The sequence below is a fragment of the Protomyctophum bolini genome, assembly GCF_963924005.1.
Source record: "Protomyctophum bolini genome assembly, chromosome: 1".
Taxonomy (NCBI): domain Eukaryota; kingdom Metazoa; phylum Chordata; class Actinopteri; order Myctophiformes; family Myctophidae; genus Protomyctophum; species Protomyctophum bolini.
Window position 1 is genome coordinate 14,656,743 of NC_137862.1, and position 19,094 is coordinate 14,675,836.

General features: G+C 40.7%; 2 protein-coding genes across 2 annotated transcripts; one reads left to right on the forward strand and one right to left on the reverse strand.

Annotated features, from left to right (window-relative positions):
- Nucleotides 1–356: 356 nt before the first annotated feature.
- Nucleotides 357–4,613, reverse strand: LOC308319437 (low choriolytic enzyme-like; the record flags this gene model as incomplete). The annotated part of the gene is made up of 8 exons (XM_080769524.1): nt 4,583–4,613; nt 3,554–3,619; nt 2,761–2,925; nt 2,467–2,584; nt 1,872–2,050; nt 1,684–1,765; nt 637–758; nt 357–394 (listed from the first exon to the last, which is right to left on the reverse strand). Exons 1-8 carry the CDS (start codon nt 4,599–4,601, stop codon nt 357–359), a joined length of 789 nt encoding a protein of 262 aa, XP_080625650.1. The 5' UTR covers nt 4,602–4,613.
- A 5,224-nt stretch (nt 4,614–9,837) lies between these two features.
- Nucleotides 9,838–13,976, forward strand: LOC308319444 (low choriolytic enzyme-like; the record flags this gene model as incomplete). The annotated part of the gene is made up of 8 exons (XM_080769537.1): nt 9,838–9,856; nt 10,797–10,862; nt 11,493–11,657; nt 11,749–11,866; nt 12,283–12,461; nt 12,568–12,649; nt 13,575–13,696; nt 13,939–13,976. The coding sequence occupies 8 exons, from the start codon at nt 9,838–9,840 to the stop codon at nt 13,974–13,976; spliced, it is 789 nt and encodes a 262-aa protein (XP_080625663.1).
- Nucleotides 13,977–19,094: the final 5,118 nt, after the last annotated feature.

Genomic DNA, 19,094 nt, shown 5'->3' on the forward strand with positions numbered 1-19,094 from the left:
TGGAGAGAGAGAGAGAGAGATCTGTCAAAGTATACACAGTGAGTACACCATACACACATGCTGACCGGCTTGTAGATTTTACTACATTTTTGAGTGGTGCAACCACTCCTAGGAACAGCTATGTCCCTACAGTATGTCCCGATGTTTAGAGGACCAGTAGGGGCAAAAGTGGCTATGTTGTGACAGAAACAGAGAGAGAGAGGCAGGGGGAGAGGGGAGTTGCACCACTCAGTTCACACGGGTGTGATCTTTCATTGATTCAATGATAAAATAAATAAATATATATATATATATATATATTCAAAGGGTTAAATGAATACACAATAACAGTCTTTACCTTTGGTTCCATGAGTGTCTTATAAGACGTCAGGGGGGAGCATGGGGGCAGATGTGCCTGTGGAGGAGATAGTACAGTCAAACTACTGGACAAACACATTGGCCAACATTTTCGCAAACATTGAGAAAATAGCCAATCTACAACATTTATCTGTGGAGTCAAACTAAATGTAATGCCCCAACTCCTACATTCCAAATGCTTGTCAGGGTAGGGGGTCCCCCCAGTTCAATTATGATTATATGTTGGGGGTCCCCAGTTCAAAGATTATTTTACAAAAATAGAGCCCTGGGTATACTTACTGCATTGGTAGAGGCGGTTGATCCTGAGGATGTCGGTGGCGTCCATCTGGGTGTTGCCCAGCCGGACGTTGGGGTTGGGGATCGGCACGATGGTGGGACGGCCGTTCCGGGAGAAGGCGGTGCTATACCGTGGAGGGAAAAACAAACACAACTTTTACTGTGAGCTGCATGAGGACATTATAGGACTGCGATTATTAGAGCTGTCGCCATTACAACATTTAAAGTAGTAGTTTGTTTTTGTCATATTCCTAAGCCAAGTATTTTAATGACCGTTGGAGTCTCAAGACTCAAAGTGGAGTCTCGAGACCCAAAGAGTCTCTTACTGAGTCACCTATTGGCCGATGATCCAGTCATCAAATTATTTGCTTATAGGAAGGTGACAAAAACGAAAATATGTCCATGAATTCAAGGCTTCATGGGGTGTGTAATTTACAGAAAATAGGTCATTTTTTGGATGAACTAGTAAAATTATAATTGCAATTAACAATTTAAATTGTGTTTTTGGCATTGAACGTTGGAACATACGAAATTATATTTCTGGTTGACTGCTATGTGTTATAGGATCATATATACTAAAAAATTGCACGGGTCAGATATGACAAATAACTTGAATACAAAGACATCACTGACATTTTGAATAATTTTATGCTTTCGTAATTTCTTTAAAATAGTGGAAATAGCACATCTACAAGCTTACAGCACGTTGTAAGCTTGTAAGATTAGCTTATTATGCTATTCTTATATTTGAAAATATATTATATTTGTCGAGAGATGCCCTGTATCACCAATGTATGAATCAGGCTTCATTTATGCTCTTTAAAACTAGAGATTGATTTACTGCACTCTTTTTTTATTACGCCTTAATTATAATCAGAAATAATGACTGCAATTGCAGAGTTATGGTTGGATAGCATGTTATTACACTATCATACAGGGGTCTTCAACGTCTTTCAGGCCAAGGACCCCAGCTGAGAGAGAGTAAAATATTTGAGTACTTTTTCCACTAGTGTCAATGAATGTATAATAGTGAAAGCTTAATGGAGTTACCCTGAATAGTGCATGACAGATCTGTAGTTATACGAAGTGTCCAGATTCCTGGTGTTGATCCTGCGGAAATTCCCCTCCGTTCCTGAGAGAAAATCAAGATCGATTAGAATTCACAGAAGTGCACGCACGCACAGTTAATAAAGGATTCAATCAATCAATCAATCTAAGCGGGGTCAGAATCCACCCACCAGGCTGCACGTTCTGCAGAAGGATTCGTACGTTCTGGTCACGGTCGGAGCGGGTCTGCTCGTGGTCGAAGCCCAGTGCGTGGAGCAGCTCGTGCTGGATGGTGCCCAGGAAGACACACCCCCTGCGCTGGAGAGACAACGTCTGAGCGTTGCCCTGGCGACCCACAAACGAGAAGCACCTGCGTGTGGTGTAGGAGGAGGATGGAGATCACATGATTAGGTTCTGGGATGTCAAATGTCCTCTGCTTCTTTCGGGACCCATTTGTGTGTCGCGGACCAATGTTTATGGGTCACAAGTAAATAGCCCTAGCTTTATATTTCTTGTTTTATTATTAATATATAATAAAGTATACATTCCCTTTATTTTGTGGAATTCAAATATTTTTGGACACAGGCCTACTCAAATGTGTTATGGTCTTGATTCACAAGGGGCCTGGATGGCTTGGTTCCACGCTTAAAATAATTGATATAAATATTTTCTGAAATATCTATGGATTTTCTATCTGCGGCACCACTGCTATGGCATATTGAAGGAAATGATGGGTTAAAAAAACCAACACATTCATGAGCGTGTGTGAATTGGGTTCCTTCCTACCCTTGTCGAGACTGGATGTTCAGGAAGGCTCTCTCGTTTCTTCGCTGGTAGAAACGGACGCAGGTTGACTGAGCGAAGGAGTTCAGACCCTGGATGATGAGGTTCCTCTCGTTGGCCGCTGGAAAGGTTCATTACAACTGTGATGATCCTATTACAATGTTATCACGACTAATAATCTTATGTTATCAAAGCTGTAATAATCTTATTATAATGTAATTACAACTGTGATGATCCTATTACAATGTTATCACAACTGTAATAATCGTATTATAATGTTCTCCAAATTGTACTTACCGTACTGGTTGGAGATGTTGACGGGTACATAGACGCGTCCGTCGGTAGCCTTGGGCCACAGACAGCTGCGTGCTCGTCCTGTGCACGGGTCGGCGTTCCCCAGGCCTGTCGGCACAGCGATGTCCATGTCCACTATCGTTAGGCCTAGCTCGTCATCGCCCACTCCTGGGAACAGGAGGAACATCAATGTCATGTGGGCAGCCATGCCCACACCGAGGGACACTTAGGAGGTTGGCAACCGGCAGTACAGATCTGAGGCTTCATTTAAAACAGGGGTTCCCAACCATGCCATTACCACAGCACAGACCGGCTGCCAGGTCATAAAATGCTCGCGGACCGGCATGGCTGGGAGCGGTGGTGCGTCGCGGTCGCACATCATCGTACCAAAACACTGCATGCAGATTGTATAAGTTAAGTTATATTGTATTAACATATACTCTACCATGCAGATTCTATAAGTTATGTTGTTTTTTTATTTAGCACAGTATAAAAACAAACAATCAACATAGAAAAGGGAAGATGTTAGGATCTACAAGGGGCTTATACGAGGCCTCTGTAAGACACAATAAAACATCCAGATTGTATTAACATACTCTAGTCATACAGATTGGTCAAAATTACATTTCATACATGAAACAGTTACATAGTGACGCTTAAGGCAAGTGATTTGATATAGAGGGAAATACTCGTGGACCTAGGGCCCCCTGGGGGACTCCGGTCATCTAGGTAGATACAGTAGGGTTGAAGTGGTTGTGATTGAGGATGTATATCATTACAGTGGAGGTGAACATACCGATGTGAGCGTTGGCCTTCTCAATCATGGAGGCTGCAGACAATTCTTCTACCATAGTGGAGTTGACTGTGAAAGAAGACACCATTTATTACAGGTAACACTGTTACGTGTAAACTTTATAAAGTGTCAGTAAAAAAAGAGAGAAAAAAATAACAAAGCTATGATGACTAAAACTATGACAATTTCATTGACAAAGTAAAATGTTGTGGAGTATAGTGGAGAAGAGATCCAGTATAGAACTAAAAGACATTTTAGTTTGATGGTTGGCTGAATGGTTGATGGTTGGCTGAAAAGGAGAATGCAAATGACCAAAACATTTTTTGAAAATGAAATATATGACCACTTATACCGATTTATAATCACATAATGCATTCAGTAATTATAATGCAATATAACTGTGATTATTATTGTTATAGGCTTATTAGTCTCGTGTAGCCAGACAACTATTCCACAATCTCCGAATGCTATATAGAGTCTGGAACTTTAGCTCCCGAAATCTGAGTATGGAAGCTGCCATTTCCGTTCACGAAAATATATAAAAATATATCTTTAGAGCTTTTTTTTTAAATTTCCTTCTTTGCTAAGCAACAAGCTATATATGCTTACATGATTTCTATTTATATTAGGGTAAATGTGCGCAACTGTAAAGACGAAACGGAAGTGGCGAGGAGGCTCCACTTCCCCTTTATAGTTTACTCATGACAGCTCTTCTGTTGCTCCAGACTGATGAAAGCATTTGGAAATTGCGAGAGGCAACAGTCTGGTAACGCGAGACTAACACTGTCTTGCTATGCTAGCCTGGCCATGGCCAGACAAATATTTCATTTTTTTTGCAATGGCAAGCATGCTATATGCATCCTATATGCTTATAATGCTTTATTCATAATCTGATTATAATACTGAATAATTATAGTTATTAACAACTCATACATAGCCTACTCATAGTGTTGTATAACAATATTACAATAATCATGCTATAAAGCATTTAATATAGATTCAAATACATTATATGAAGAAGAGCAGCCTTACCAGGGCCTTCGCCGCTCATATCACCTGAAGCCTGCACACACACACACACACACACACACACACACACACACACACACACACACACACACACACACACACACACACACACACACACACACACACACACACACACACACACACACACACACACACACACACACTTGGTGAAACAGGAATGGTGAAACAGTGACAGTATGCTACTTCTTTCTATAGGAACTTATACAGTAACAACTATAAGTAGGTACATTTACTCAAGTACTGTACAATTTTGAGATGCTTTCACTTTAGTGGAATATATTGTACTTTTACCCAACTACAATTATTTGAACATTAGTTACTTTTTAGATTCAGAGTTTTAATACTATAAACATACATTAACCACCTATAAGCTCTCCCTAGTATAGGCTATATTCCGGCTATTCTACAAGCTCACAACATAGTTTGAAAACTTTAAATGGGATATTCTGCATAATAGTACTTTAAAGGGATAGTTCACCCCAAAAATCACTTCTTTTGTCTATCAATTACTCACTTATAGAGACTTGAATTCATGAATATTTTTAGTTTTTGGCGCATTTTTTTTTGATGACCAGTGGTTTCCTATGGAGTCACAAAGGAGACTCTTTGTGTCTCCATAGGAACCACTGCTCAACAAATACAATTAAGTCAATTCTGAAGGCCAGACTTTTATACTTGTAACCTGAACCGTTCACACAACATTATATTAATCTTACTATAAAACGAAATTAGAATAATTACCTTTATTATGACAAAGCCATGGACAGAGCAGCAGAGAGAGCCAATGAGCACAGAAACCTGGATGAAAGACAACATGGTTGATGTCTGTCTGTCGGTCCGTCCTTCTGTCTGTCTGGTACAAATCACCAGAGGAATATATACTGTCTGATCAACTGAATGTGGACCTTATATGGAGCCCAGCTCTCACTCACATTTCTCCAATGTGGAAACAATGCAATGCAACAAACATTGCAACAAACCGTTTGTTTGTTGCATTTAAACGAACCGACGCAACTTCACTGCTAATATCACAACAACTGTCAGGCACGTGCAACTTCTTTTTGCCTCAAACTGGATGCTTCTCCTAATAGGTCATAGCATTATAGCATTTATTTAATATTAAAGTAAGCATATTTATTCACTCTGAATGAAATAAATAATTCTGATTCTGATGCCGGTAAAGCCAATTAAACAAATGATCAATGACATTTGTTCTCCCAGATCATGGGTGAAGTCGAGTTGAGTTGCATACTGGTGATGAGTAAAAACAGAGAGAAGGGCTGGAGCGGTGGCGGTGGTTTGCTCTTCACCGCGGCTCGAGACGTCATGTTGTAGTTCGATGGTCACCTAACCACCGAAAATCCAGACTATATGTATGATCCTTTACACACTGATTCTTTCCACGACAGGAGATGATCTATTTCTACTCCTAGGTATTTATATGAGCATACCTGGTTAATCTGTTCACTATGAATAGTGATGGGGGATCTGTGTGTCTCTAGTGGTGCACCAAAAATGATCTCTTCTGTCTTTTTTGTGTTAATGATGAGAGCGTTGTTATCGCTCAATTCAACCACCTTATTTACTCTGTGTTGGTGCAGTCCAGGATCACTGGAACTATCATCCGAGTACTTTAGAATGTACTGATCTGGTGTGTCGGTGCGACAATCAGACAGACATTCCTCACTACAATAAATTACACTGCTAGATTGTGTAAAGAGTGGAGGACAATGCTGAGGTTCAATGTGACATTCATTGAGCAAGGTGATCTAGAAATGGCTGCCATATAACATAGTAAACATACAACTTGTTTAAATTGTCCATGTCATAGATACATACATCATTGTATTTTGTACAGAAACATTGTGATTTGACAGTATTTGAGAAGAACCAAAAAGTGCGGTCTCTGGATCAGGTTCAAACACACATCCATACATCTGAAAACCATTTAAATATATCACACCAACATGTATACAATTTTGGGCATGTCCAGAAGAGGTGGGTCAGGGTACCTTCTGCCATTCCGCATCGATCACATAGTGGGGAGGTAGTTGGAAATAGCCTGTGTAATTTTATTACACAGCCGGTCAGCATGTGTGTATGGTGTACTCACTGTGTATACTTTGACAGATCTCTCTCTCTCCTGTCTTCTCCAACAGGGGGAGCTGTAGGAGGAGAATGAGAAGAAATGAGAATGTGCTTTGCTTCGGATTATTATAAAACAAACGGCACATGTTAGGCTGGTTGAATAAGCTTTGATGTCATCAATATTTACTTTTTATATACTCTTGCAAAGAATTATGTTTTTGACTTTGTGCCAACAGACTTGCATATATCCAATTCATTATATACTTCCGTATTGATCAAACATTTTTTTTTAATCAATAAAAACAATGTGGCATTATAAAAACCTGTTCACCTACATTTATTTCTGTGTCGATTCACGTTGAATGTTACAGTACATAATATCCTCTCTGTCGGGAAGAAACCTCATAATGTTCAAAAACATTACTTTTCAGAATTCAAATCGAATAGAAATAGGGGGGAAATAGCAGACGTACAATCTCAAAAGCTTGTAGATCGCCTATCTCTGCTGCTTTCGGGCATCGTTCTGTTTGTGAATCGAGTTTCTATGTGAAAGTATGAAGGTATAGTGCGGTTCCAAAGTTTTATCATTTACTTCCTGGCAAACATTTAAAGTTCAGTTGGCCATTTGGTCACACTATAATTCGTTGCACAAAAGCAGCAGAGATAGGCGATCTACAAGCTTTTGAGATTGTACGTCTGCTATTTTCCCCCTATTTCTATTCGATTTGAATTCTGAAAAGTAATGTTTTTTAACATTATGAGGTTTCTACCCGACAGAGAGGATATTATGTACTGTAACATTCAACGTGAATCGACACAGAAATAAATGTAGATGAACAGGTTTTTATAATGCCACATTGTTTTTATTGATTCTTTTTAAATGTTTGATCAATACGGAAGTATATAATGAATTGGATATATGCAAGTCTGTTGGCACAAAGTCAAAAACATAATTCTTTGCAAGAGTATATAAAAAGTAAATATTGATGACATCAAAGCTTATTCAACCAGCCTAACATGTGCTGTTTGTTTTATAATAATCAGAAGCAAAGCACATTCTCATTTCTTCTCATTCTCCTCCTACAGCTCCCCCTGTTGGAGAAGACAGGAGAGAGAGAGATCTGTCAAAGTATACACAGTGAGTACACCATACACACATGCTGACCGGCTGTGTAATAAAATTACACAGGCTATTTCCAACTACCTCCCCACTATGTGATCGATGCGGAATGGCAGAAGGTACCCTGACCCACCTCTTCTGGACATGCCCAAAATTGTATACATGTTGGTGTGATATATTTAAATGGTTTTCAGATGTATGGATGTGTGTTTGAACCTGATCCAGAGACCGCACTTTTTGGTTCTTCTCAAATACTGTCAAATCACAATGTTTCTGTACAAAATACAATGATGTATGTATCTATGACATGGACAATTTAAACAAGTTGTATGTTTACTATGTTATATGGCAGCCATTTCTAGATCACCTTGCTCAATGAATGTCACATTGAACCTCAGCATTGTCCTCCACTCTTTACACAATCTAGCAGTGTAATTTATTGTAGTGAGGAATGTCTGTCTGATTGTCGCACCGACACACCAGATCAGTACATTCTAAAGTACTCGGATGATAGTTCCAGTGATCCTGGACTGCACCAACACAGAGTAAATAAGGTGGTTGAATTGAGCGATAACAACGCTCTCATCATTAACACAAAAAAGACAGAAGAGATCATTTTTGGTGCACCACTAGAGACACACAGATCCCCCATCACTATTCATAGTGAACAGATTAACCAGGTATGCTCATATAAATACCTAGGAGTAGAAATAGATCATCTCCTGTCGTGGAAAGAATCAGTGTGTAAAGGATCATACATATAGTCTGGATTTTCGGTGGTTAGGTGACCATCGAACTACAACATGACGTCTCGAGCCGCGGTGAAGAGCAAACCACCGCCACCGCTCCAGCCCTTCTCTCTGTTTTTACTCATCACCAGTATGCAACTCAACTCGACTTCATCCCATGATCTGGGAGAACAAATGTCATTGATCATTTGTTTAATTGGCTTTACCGGCATCAGAATCAGAATTATTTATTTCATTCAGAGTGAATAAATATGCTTACTTTAATATTAAATAAATGCTATAATGCTATGACCTATTAGGAGAAGCATCCAGTTTGAGGCAAAAAGAAGTTGCACGTGCCTGACAGTTGTTGTGATATTAGCAGTGAAGTTGCGTCGTTTAAATGCAACAAACAAACGGTTTGTTGCAATGTTTGTTGCATTGCATTGTTTCCACATTGGAGAAATGTGAGTGAGAGCTGGGCTCCATATAAGGTCCACATTCAGTTGATCAGACAGTATATATTCCTCTGGTGATTTGTACCAGACAGACAGAAGGACGGACCGACAGACAGACATCAACCATGTTGTCTTTCATCCAGGTTGCTGTGCTCATTGGCTCTCTCTGCTGCTCTGTCCATGGCTTTGTCATAATAAAGGTAATTATTCTAATTTCGTTTTATAGTAAGATTAATATAATGTTGTGTGAACGGTTCAGGTTACAAGTATAAAAGTCTGGCCTTCAGAATTGACTTAATTGTATTTGTTGAGCAGTGGTTCCTATGGAGACACAAATAGTCTCCTTTGTGACTCCATAGGAAACCACTGGTCATCAAAAAAAAATGCGCCAAAAACTAAAAATATTCATGAATTCAAGTCTATAAGTGAGTAATTGATAGACAAAATAAGTGATTTTTGGGGTGAACTATCCCTTTAAAGTACTATTATGCAGAATATCCCATTTAAAGTTTTCAAACTATGTTGTGAGCTTGTAGAATAGCCGGAATATAGCCTATACTAGGGAGAGCTTATAGGTGGTTAATGTATGTTTATAGTATTAAAACTCTGAATCTAAAAAGTAACTAGTAATGTTCAAATAATTGTAGTTGGGTAAATTTACAATATATTCCACTAAAGTGAAAGTATCTCAAAATTGTACAGTACTTGAGTAAATGTACTTATAGTTGTTACTGTATAAGTTCCTATAGAAAGAAGTAGCATACTGTCACTGTTTCACCATTCCTGTTTCACCAAGTGTGTGTGTGTGTGTGTGTGTGTGTGTGTGTGCAGGCTTCAGGTGATATGAGCGGCGAAGGCCCTGGTAAGGCTGCTCTTCTTCATATAATGTACTATATTAAATGCTTTATAGCATGATTATTGTAATATTGTTATACAACACTATGAGTAGGCTATGTATGAGTTGTTAATAACTATAATTATTCAGTATTATAATCAGATTATGAATAAAGCATTATAAGCATATAGGATGCATATAGCATGCTTGCCATTGCAAAAAAATATATATATTTGTCTGGCCATGGCCAGGCTAGCATAGCAAGACAGTGTTAGTCTCGCGTTACCAGACTGTTGCCTCTCGCAATTTCCAAATGCTTTCATCAGTCTGGAGCAACAGAAGAGCTGTCATGAGTAAACTATAAAGGGGAAGTGGAGCCTCCTCGCCACTTCCGTTTCGTCTTTACAGTTGCGCACATTTACCCTAATATAAATAGAAATCATGTAAGCATATATAGCTTGTTGCTTAGCAAATTTAAAAAAAAAGCTCTAAAGATATATTTTTATATATTTTCGTGAACGGCAGCTTCCATACTCAGATTTCGGGAGCTAAAGTTCCAGACTCTATATAGCATTCGGAGATTGTGGAATAGTTGTCTGGCTACACGAGACTAATAAGCCTATAACAATAATAATCACAGTTATATTGCATTATAATTACTGAATGCATTATGTGATTATAAATCGGTGGTCATTTGGGTGCTTTAAACTAAAGGGATATATTTCATTTTCAAAAAATGTTTTGGTCATTTGCATTCTCCTTTTCAGCCAACCATCAAATGACTTGTCTTTTAGTTCTATACTGGATCTCTTCTCCACTATACTCCACAACATTTTACTTTGTCAATGAAATTGTCATAGTTTTAGTCATCATAGCTTTGTTATTTTTTTCTCTCTTTTTTTACTGACACTTTATAAAGTTTACACGTAACAGTGTTACCTGTAATAAATGGTGTCTTCTTTCACAGTCAACTCCACTATGGTAGAAGAATTGTCTGCAGCCTCCATGATTGAGAAGGCCAACGCTCACATCGGTATGTTCACCTCCACTGTATGATATACATCCTCAATCACAACCACTTCAACCCTACTGTATCTACATAGATGACCGGAGTCCCCCAGGGGGCCCTAGGTCCACGAGTATTTCCCTCTATATCAAATCACTTGCTGCCTTAAGCGTCACTATGTAACTGTTTTATGTATGAAATGTAATTTTGACCAATCTGTATGACTAGAGTATGTTAATACAATCTGGATGTTTTATTGTGTCTTACAGAGGCCTCGTATAAGCCCCTTGTAGATCCTAACATCTTCCCTTTTCTATGTTGATTGTTTGTTTTTATACTGTGCTAAATAAAAAAACAACATAACTTATAGAATCTGCATGGTAGAGTATATGTTAATACAATATAACTTAACTTATACAATCTGCATGCAGTGTTTTGGTACGATGATGTGCGACCGCGACGCACCACCGCTCCCAGCCATGCCGGTCCGCGAGCATTTTATGACCTGGCAGCCGGTCTGTGCCGTGGTAATGGCATGGTTGGGAACCCCTGTTTTAAATGAAGCCTCAGATCTGTACTGCCGGTTGCCAACCTCCTAAGTGTCCCTCGGTGTGGGCATGGCTGCCCACATGACATTGATGTTCCTCCTGTTCCCAGGAGTGGGCGATGACGAGCTAGGCCTAACGATAGTGGACATGGACATCGCTGTGCCGACAGGCCTGGGGAACGCCGACCCGTGCACAGGACGAGCACGCAGCTGTCTGTGGCCCAAGGCTACCGACGGACGCGTCTATGTACCCGTCACCATCTCCAACCAGTACGGTATGTACAATTTGGAGAACATTATAATACGATTATTACAGTTGTGATAACATTGTAATAGGATCATCACAGTTGTAATTAACCTTTCCAGCGGCCAACGAGAGGAACCTCATCATCCAGGGTCTGAACTCCTTCGCTCAGTCAACCTGCGTCCGTTTCTACCAGCGAAGAAACGAGAGAGCCTTCCTGAACATCCAGTCTCAACAAGGGTAGGAAGGAACCCAATTCACACACGCTCATGAATGTGTTGGTTTTTTTAACCCATCATTTCCTTCAATATGCCATAGCAGTGGTGCCGCAGATAGAAAATCCATAGATTTTTCAGAAAATATTTATATCAATTATTTTAAGCGTGGAACCAAGCCATCCAGGCCCCTTGTGAATCAAGACCATAACACATTTGAGTAGGCCTGTGTCCAAAAATATTTGAATTCCACAAAATAAAGGGAATGTATACTTTATTATATATTAATAATAAAACAAGAAATATAAAGCTAGGGCTATTTACTTGTGACCCATAAACATTGGTCCGCGACACACAAATGGGTCCCGAAAGAAGCAGAGGACATTTGACATCCCAGAACCTAATCATGTGATCTCCATCCTCCTCCTACACCACACGCAGGTGCTTCTCGTTTGTGGGTCGCCAGGGCAACGCTCAGACGTTGTCTCTCCAGCGCAGGGGGTGTGTCTTCCTGGGCACCATCCAGCACGAGCTGCTCCACGCACTGGGCTTCGACCACGAGCAGACCCGCTCCGACCGTGACCAGAACGTACAAATCCTTCTGCAGAACGTGCAGCCTGGTGGGTGGATTCTGACCCCGCTTAGATTGATTGATTGATTGAATCCTTTATTAACTGTGCGTGCGTGCACTTCTGTGAATTCTAATCGATCTTGATTTTCTCTCAGGAACGGAAGGGAATTTCCGCAGGATCAACACCAGGAATCTGGACACTCCGTATAACTACAGATCTGTCATGCACTATTCAGGGTAACTCCATTAAGCTTTCACTATTATACATTCATTGACACTAGTGGAAAAAGTACTCAAATATTTTACTCTCTCTCAGCTGGGGTCCTTGGCCTGAAAGACGTTGAAGACCCCTGTATGATAGTGTAATAACATGCTATCCAACCATAACTCTGCAATTGCAGTCATTATTTCTGATTATAATTAAGGCGTAATAAAAAAAGAGTGCAGTAAATCAAACTCTAGTTTTAAAGAGCATAAATGAAGCCTGATTCATACATTGGTGATACAGGGCATCTCTCGACAAATATAATATATTTTCAAATATAAGAATAGCATAATAAGCTAATCTTACAAGCTTACAACGTGCTGTAAGCTTGTAGATGTGCTATTTCCACTATTTTAAAGAAATTACGAAAGCATAAAATTATTCAAAATGTCAGTGATGTCTTTGTATTCAAGTTATTTGTCATATCTGACCCGTGCAATTTTTTAGTATATATGATCCTATAACACATAGCAGTCAACCAGAAATATAATTTCGTATGTTCCAACGTTCAATGCCAAAAACACAATTTAAATTGTTAATTGCAATTATAATTTTACTAGTTCATCCAAAAAATGACCTATTTTCTGTAAATTACACACCCCATGAAGCCTTGAATTCATGGACATATTTTCGTTTTTGTCACCTTCCTATAAGCAAATAATTTGATGACTGGATCATCGGCCAATAGGTGACTCAGTAAGAGACTCTTTGGGTCTCGAGACTCCACTTTGAGTCTTGAGACTCCAACGGTCATTAAAATACTTGGCTTAGGAATATGACAAAAACAAACTACTACTTTAAATGTTGTAATGGCGACAGCTCTAATAATCGCAGTCCTATAATGTCCTCATGCAGCTCACAGTAAAAGTTGTGTTTGTTTTTCCCTCCACGGTATAGCACCGCCTTCTCCCGGAACGGCCGTCCCACCATCGTGCCGATCCCCAACCCCAACGTCCGGCTGGGCAACACCCAGATGGACGCCACCGACATCCTCAGGATCAACCGCCTCTACCAATGCAGTAAGTATACCCAGGGCTCTATTTTTGTAAAATAATCTTTGAACTGGGGACCCCCAACATATAATCATAATTGAACTGGGGGGACCCCCTACCCTGACAAGCATTTGGAATGTAGGAGTTGGGGCATTACATTTAGTTTGACTCCACAGATAAATGTTGTAGATTGGCTATTTTCTCAATGTTTGCGAAAATGTTGGCCAATGTGTTTGTCCAGTAGTTTGACTGTACTATCTCCTCCACAGGCACATCTGCCCCCATGCTCCCCCCTGACGTCTTATAAGACACTCATGGAACCAAAGGTAAAGACTGTTATTGTGTATTCATTTAACCCTTTGAATATATATATATATATATTTATTTATTTTATCATTGAATCAATGAAAAATCACACCCGTGTGAACTGAGTGGTGCAACTCCCCTCTCCCCCTGCCTCTCTCTCTCCGTTTCTGTCACAACATAGCCACTTTTGCCCCTACTGGTCCTCTAAACATCGGGACATACTGTAGGGACATAGCTGTTCCTAGGAGTGGTTGCACCACTCAAAAATGTAGTAAAATCTACAAGCCGGTCAGCATGTGTGTATGGTGTACTCACTGTGTATACTTTGACAGATCTCTCTCTCTCTCTCTCCAACAGGGGGAGCTGTAGGAGGAGGATGAGAAGAAATGAGAATGTGCTTTGCTTCTGATTATTATAAAACAAACAGCACATGTTAGGCTGGTTGAATAAGCTTTGATGTCATCAATATTTACTTTTTATATACTCTTGCAAAGAGTTATGTTTTTGACTTTGTGCCAACAGACTTGCATATATCCAATTCATTATATAGTTCCGTAATGATCAAACATTTTTAAAAAATCAATAAAAACAATGTGGCATTATAAAAACCTGTTCACCTACATTTATTTCTGTGTCGATTCACGTTGAATGTTACAGTACATAATATCCTCTCTGTCGGGTAGAAACCTCATAATGTTCAAAAACATTACTTTTCAGAATTCAAATCGAATAGAAATAGGGGGGAAATAGCAGACGTACAATCTCAAAAGCTTGTAGATCGCCTATCTCTGCTGCTTTTGTGCAACGAATTATAGTGTGACCAAATGGCCAACTGAACTTTAAATGTTTGCCAGGAACTAAATGATAAAACTTTAAAACCGCACTATTCCTTCATACTTTCACATAGAAACTCGATTCACAAACAGAACGATGCCCCTTACTGGTGTAAATGCACACTTGATACTGCGGCCGCAATTTTTACACTATGGATATATTTTTTACATCACCAAGTTCGCACAGGTCTGCTCTCAGATTTAATCCAAAAACCTAAACTGTGTCATGTATACATTTTAAGTTAAGACCATTAATATCAATCAACCCATGTCCCTCTGCATTATAGCAATTAGTGTGGTGGTCTAGTCTTTGGTAAGTCTTTGGCTGCTCAGTGGTGCAAATTGCAAAGTAACTAAGTACTGTACATGTTCTCAAGTTTATACAAGTGCTTACAATGCACAGTGCAATAATTCCAGCATTTGACAGCGTTAGTTACTTGTTACTTTTCAGATTAACCTACAGTAACCACATACAGCCAATCTACAATGTAACTTGTGCTTGATCTGATATTGTCTGAAAATTTGAGTACTTGGTACTCAAAGTATATTTTTGTTATACAGATTGTATTTAAAGTGATTGTGAAAGCATGACAGGGACAGATTATTTCTGTTGCTCGACAGTTTGAGTTTGTTTGAACAATTTCGCAATAAATGGTAATGCCTTTCTAAACCTTCAATATCGAGCTCTCTGCTGGAATCCTTTGGACATATTTCAGAAAATGAAAAACAATAATAAAACAAACCAGTGTTTCAATGGATCCAATAGTTATTTAGTCATAAACCCTTGTTAATAGGTTTATCGATTCAATGTTTATAAAACCCACACACACTCTTAACCACTTAAACTTCCAACCATTTTAGCTATTTAATACTCTAGGACAATGTTGTGCAAAGATAGACGATCTACGAGCTCACAATGCAGTGGCATTGTGAGCTCGTAGATCTGCTATTTGCACTACTTTTACCTTGCACTACTTTTGTGGAGAAACAAACAGTTGAAATATGGGGACACAAGGTTTCTGCACGACAGCGAGCATTATGTTTGCTAACTACTCCTTTTTGTTTCAAAATGATTCAACGCTGAAAGAGCTTCTGTTTTCTGGTTGCTTATGAAACACATTGAGACAATGAGCAAGAGTCTAGGATCTGTTGTAACATTTACTGTATTTTGTGCCCAAATTTAATTTGTTTCCTACACATAATATAATTATTTTGCTTTAATAAAGCATGTTCACAGTCATTGACATAATTTTCTGTTGGCACTTGGCAGTTAAAATCACAAATACTAAAATAAAAGACATAAACAACACATATAATATCTACATTAAAGGGTACCACAGCCAGGTCACAGACAAGGTCAGAGAGAAAAGGATGAGGCTGGTCATCACATTAGGAAGTCATTATGCATTCATTCATTTGGAAAGGGCACTTTGAGTCGACATACCTCTCAAAATACACAATAAATCATTTGACCCAATGGTTGTCAAAGTGGGTTCCGGGAAACCCCAGGGGTTCCCGAGGGTCACCATGCTGCAAAATGATTGATAGTTAGTAACCAAATGGACCCTTACAGGTCTGCAACTCTGACAGAGTACAATGGAACCCTTCCAGGTCTGTAGATCTGACAGTGTACAAATGGAACCAAATGGATCTTTACAGGTCTGCAGACTGCAACTCTTGACAGTCCCTGAAATCTAAAAATAGGAACCACCACACTAGACCATGAGAATATACCTCGCCAGCATGAAAACAAAAGCGACGACCTCCAGAACAAGCTTGACCATCATGAAAGCGAACGTGATCAGCATGAGAGTGCCGATGATTGACAGCGAAACCGTGATGTAAACGCCAACACAGACGAGCAGGATGCATGCCCAGCACGAAGACCTTAAAGACGGGATGTCGGAACACCCTGGGAACGATCTGATCCACGTCCGGCGCGAGCACCAGCCGAGCACCAGGGTCCTTGTCCTGAACGTAGCTCTCTCTCAGTAGCCTGGCCGTCTCCTCACTCACCAGCACGGCCGGAATGTGGATCCATTTCAGAAGGTGGGCCGATCTTGGTGCGATTAAGTAGTCGTCGTCGGAAGAGGAGTTGACGTTGTGAACGATGGCGGCCTCGTAGCCCGCCTTCTGGGCGTTGAGCACCTGGATGTCAAAGTCGCAGTTGTAACCGGTAACCATGGCGATGAAGTCACCGGAGGAGGGGGGGCGGGGCCACGGCCTCGCAGGCGTTCTCCGGCCGCGCGGTGACCAGGAAGGCCTTCAGGCCGAAGACGGACGGCCGGTAGTCTGACAGATAGGTGGCACGGATGTAGTGGAAGATCCATCGTTTGTCGTTGAAGGAGTAAATGGCGATGTCTGCCGTTACGGAGGGCGCATTGAAGAAGATAAGCAGCAGTAGTGAGAAGAGGGGAAACCGTGTGCTAAACTTCATCACTATGAGGGGATGTTCAGATCGCTGACAATATTTATATCATTGAACTCTCCCATGTTGGTGCGTCACTCGAACTTGGGACCATAGACAATATTAGACATCGTATACCTAGTAGTATGCCTGTCAATGTAGTTGCTGACCCAGCGCATGCTCCCTTTTTACTGCTTTCTATAGGTTTTGATGATGTTGGACCCTTCCACGTCATAGTTGTCTCACATGTGTAGTGTCTAGTCTACACCGTGCACAAGTAGCCTCGCGTAGCGATAATATCACTGCGTGGATATTAGTCTCGTCCCTCTCAATGTTAGATATTTTTCTGCAATTTCCCACCCCATATTTGCATACTGGGCCCTTGGTTATAGTCTGCATGGCTCCAGACAAATCTGGTTGGCTCGTCACCATTTCGGCCGTGAAGTCCTTCCACAATTGAGAGGTGCCTGGGGCATATATACATGGCAAAGGGAGAGCTTCAATTGAAGTAGAGCTTCAATTTTCCCTCCCAGATTGCTTGGGACGGAGTAATTTGAGTGGCTGTCAAGTTACTATTGGTTTCTCAAATTCATTAACCCCACTCACAGACAGCCCCACAATGATCTGCAGTGAAAGGGCTTAAGTTCACCCACCTTGCACAATCTAGCCTTTACAGTTTTAGGTGATAAGGTGACCACCGAGACGGTGATTAGTAAAAACAAAGAGATGTGTTCGGGTGAGTGGTCAGTCCCTTATCACCATGGCGTGACATCATGTTGATAAGGTGTCCACCTTATCGCCTAAAACTGGGATATGAATAGGCCCTTATGGCAGCACCCCTCCGGGGCGGCAGGTGTCGCTATTGCTCCGTGCTGTCAAACACAACCCATAACATAGTGTTGCCATGTCTGCTAATTATAAGCGATTTTGGGCTTTTTTTGTAAAGTATCTTGTAAATAATATTGGTAGTTTGCAGCATTGTGGGTTGTGTTTATTGGGCTATCTATGACTATGAATAGGCCCCCCATACAAGATTTGTGTTTAAACAAGAATGACTCAGTCTGTCAGTCATAACCATAGATATAAAAAAATAGATGCCTCATTGGCCGCTGCAGTTCGTTGGAGCGATGCGTGGGGGGGATTTACACTGGGAGAGGACATACGGCGGAAGTGTGGAAGGCACGTTACATCACGCTGCCACTTAAGCGATTACTGGCCAATCACAGCGCATCTTTACCGGGACTTGCAGACCCGAACATGTGCTCTGTGACGCACGCTCATGCTTCCGCAGGGCTTTGCAAGGAATATCAGGAAAGTTTTGCCCTCCCTTGAGCACATACGCTCAGGAGCCGGAAAGGGCGTCTATGTCTATGGTCATAACTGCCAGGTGTGTTCAGAGTAAGGGGGTTTTATGCCGACTATAGATTTCATGGGTAAGTCTCCCATTGGCTTAGAGGCAGCCTAGAGGCAGCCAATAATGAAAATCACACCCGTGTGAAGTAAGTGGTGCGACTCTGTGTGGGCGTCCCCCGGGGGTCCCCGAAACTTCCAGACCCACAGGAACGTGCCCAGGGTGCCGGCCAGGTTCCGGCCCGCGTCCGGAACGGTCGAAAATGACACACGTTACTGTGTGGGGGTCCCCGGAGCATCCAGACCCCCAGGAACAAAGTATTTGTATACTATGTGCAGTGACAATTAATTGAATCTAAATCTAAATCTAAAGCTGCGTAAGGAAGTGGTTGCACCACAAAAAGTGTCCACTGCAGTCATCAGTACGGTCATCTTTACAGTAGAGATGCTCCGATCTGCCAATATTTAATAACATAAATCCTGAAAATCGGCAGTGAATATTGTCCGATATGTCCGATAACCGATCACT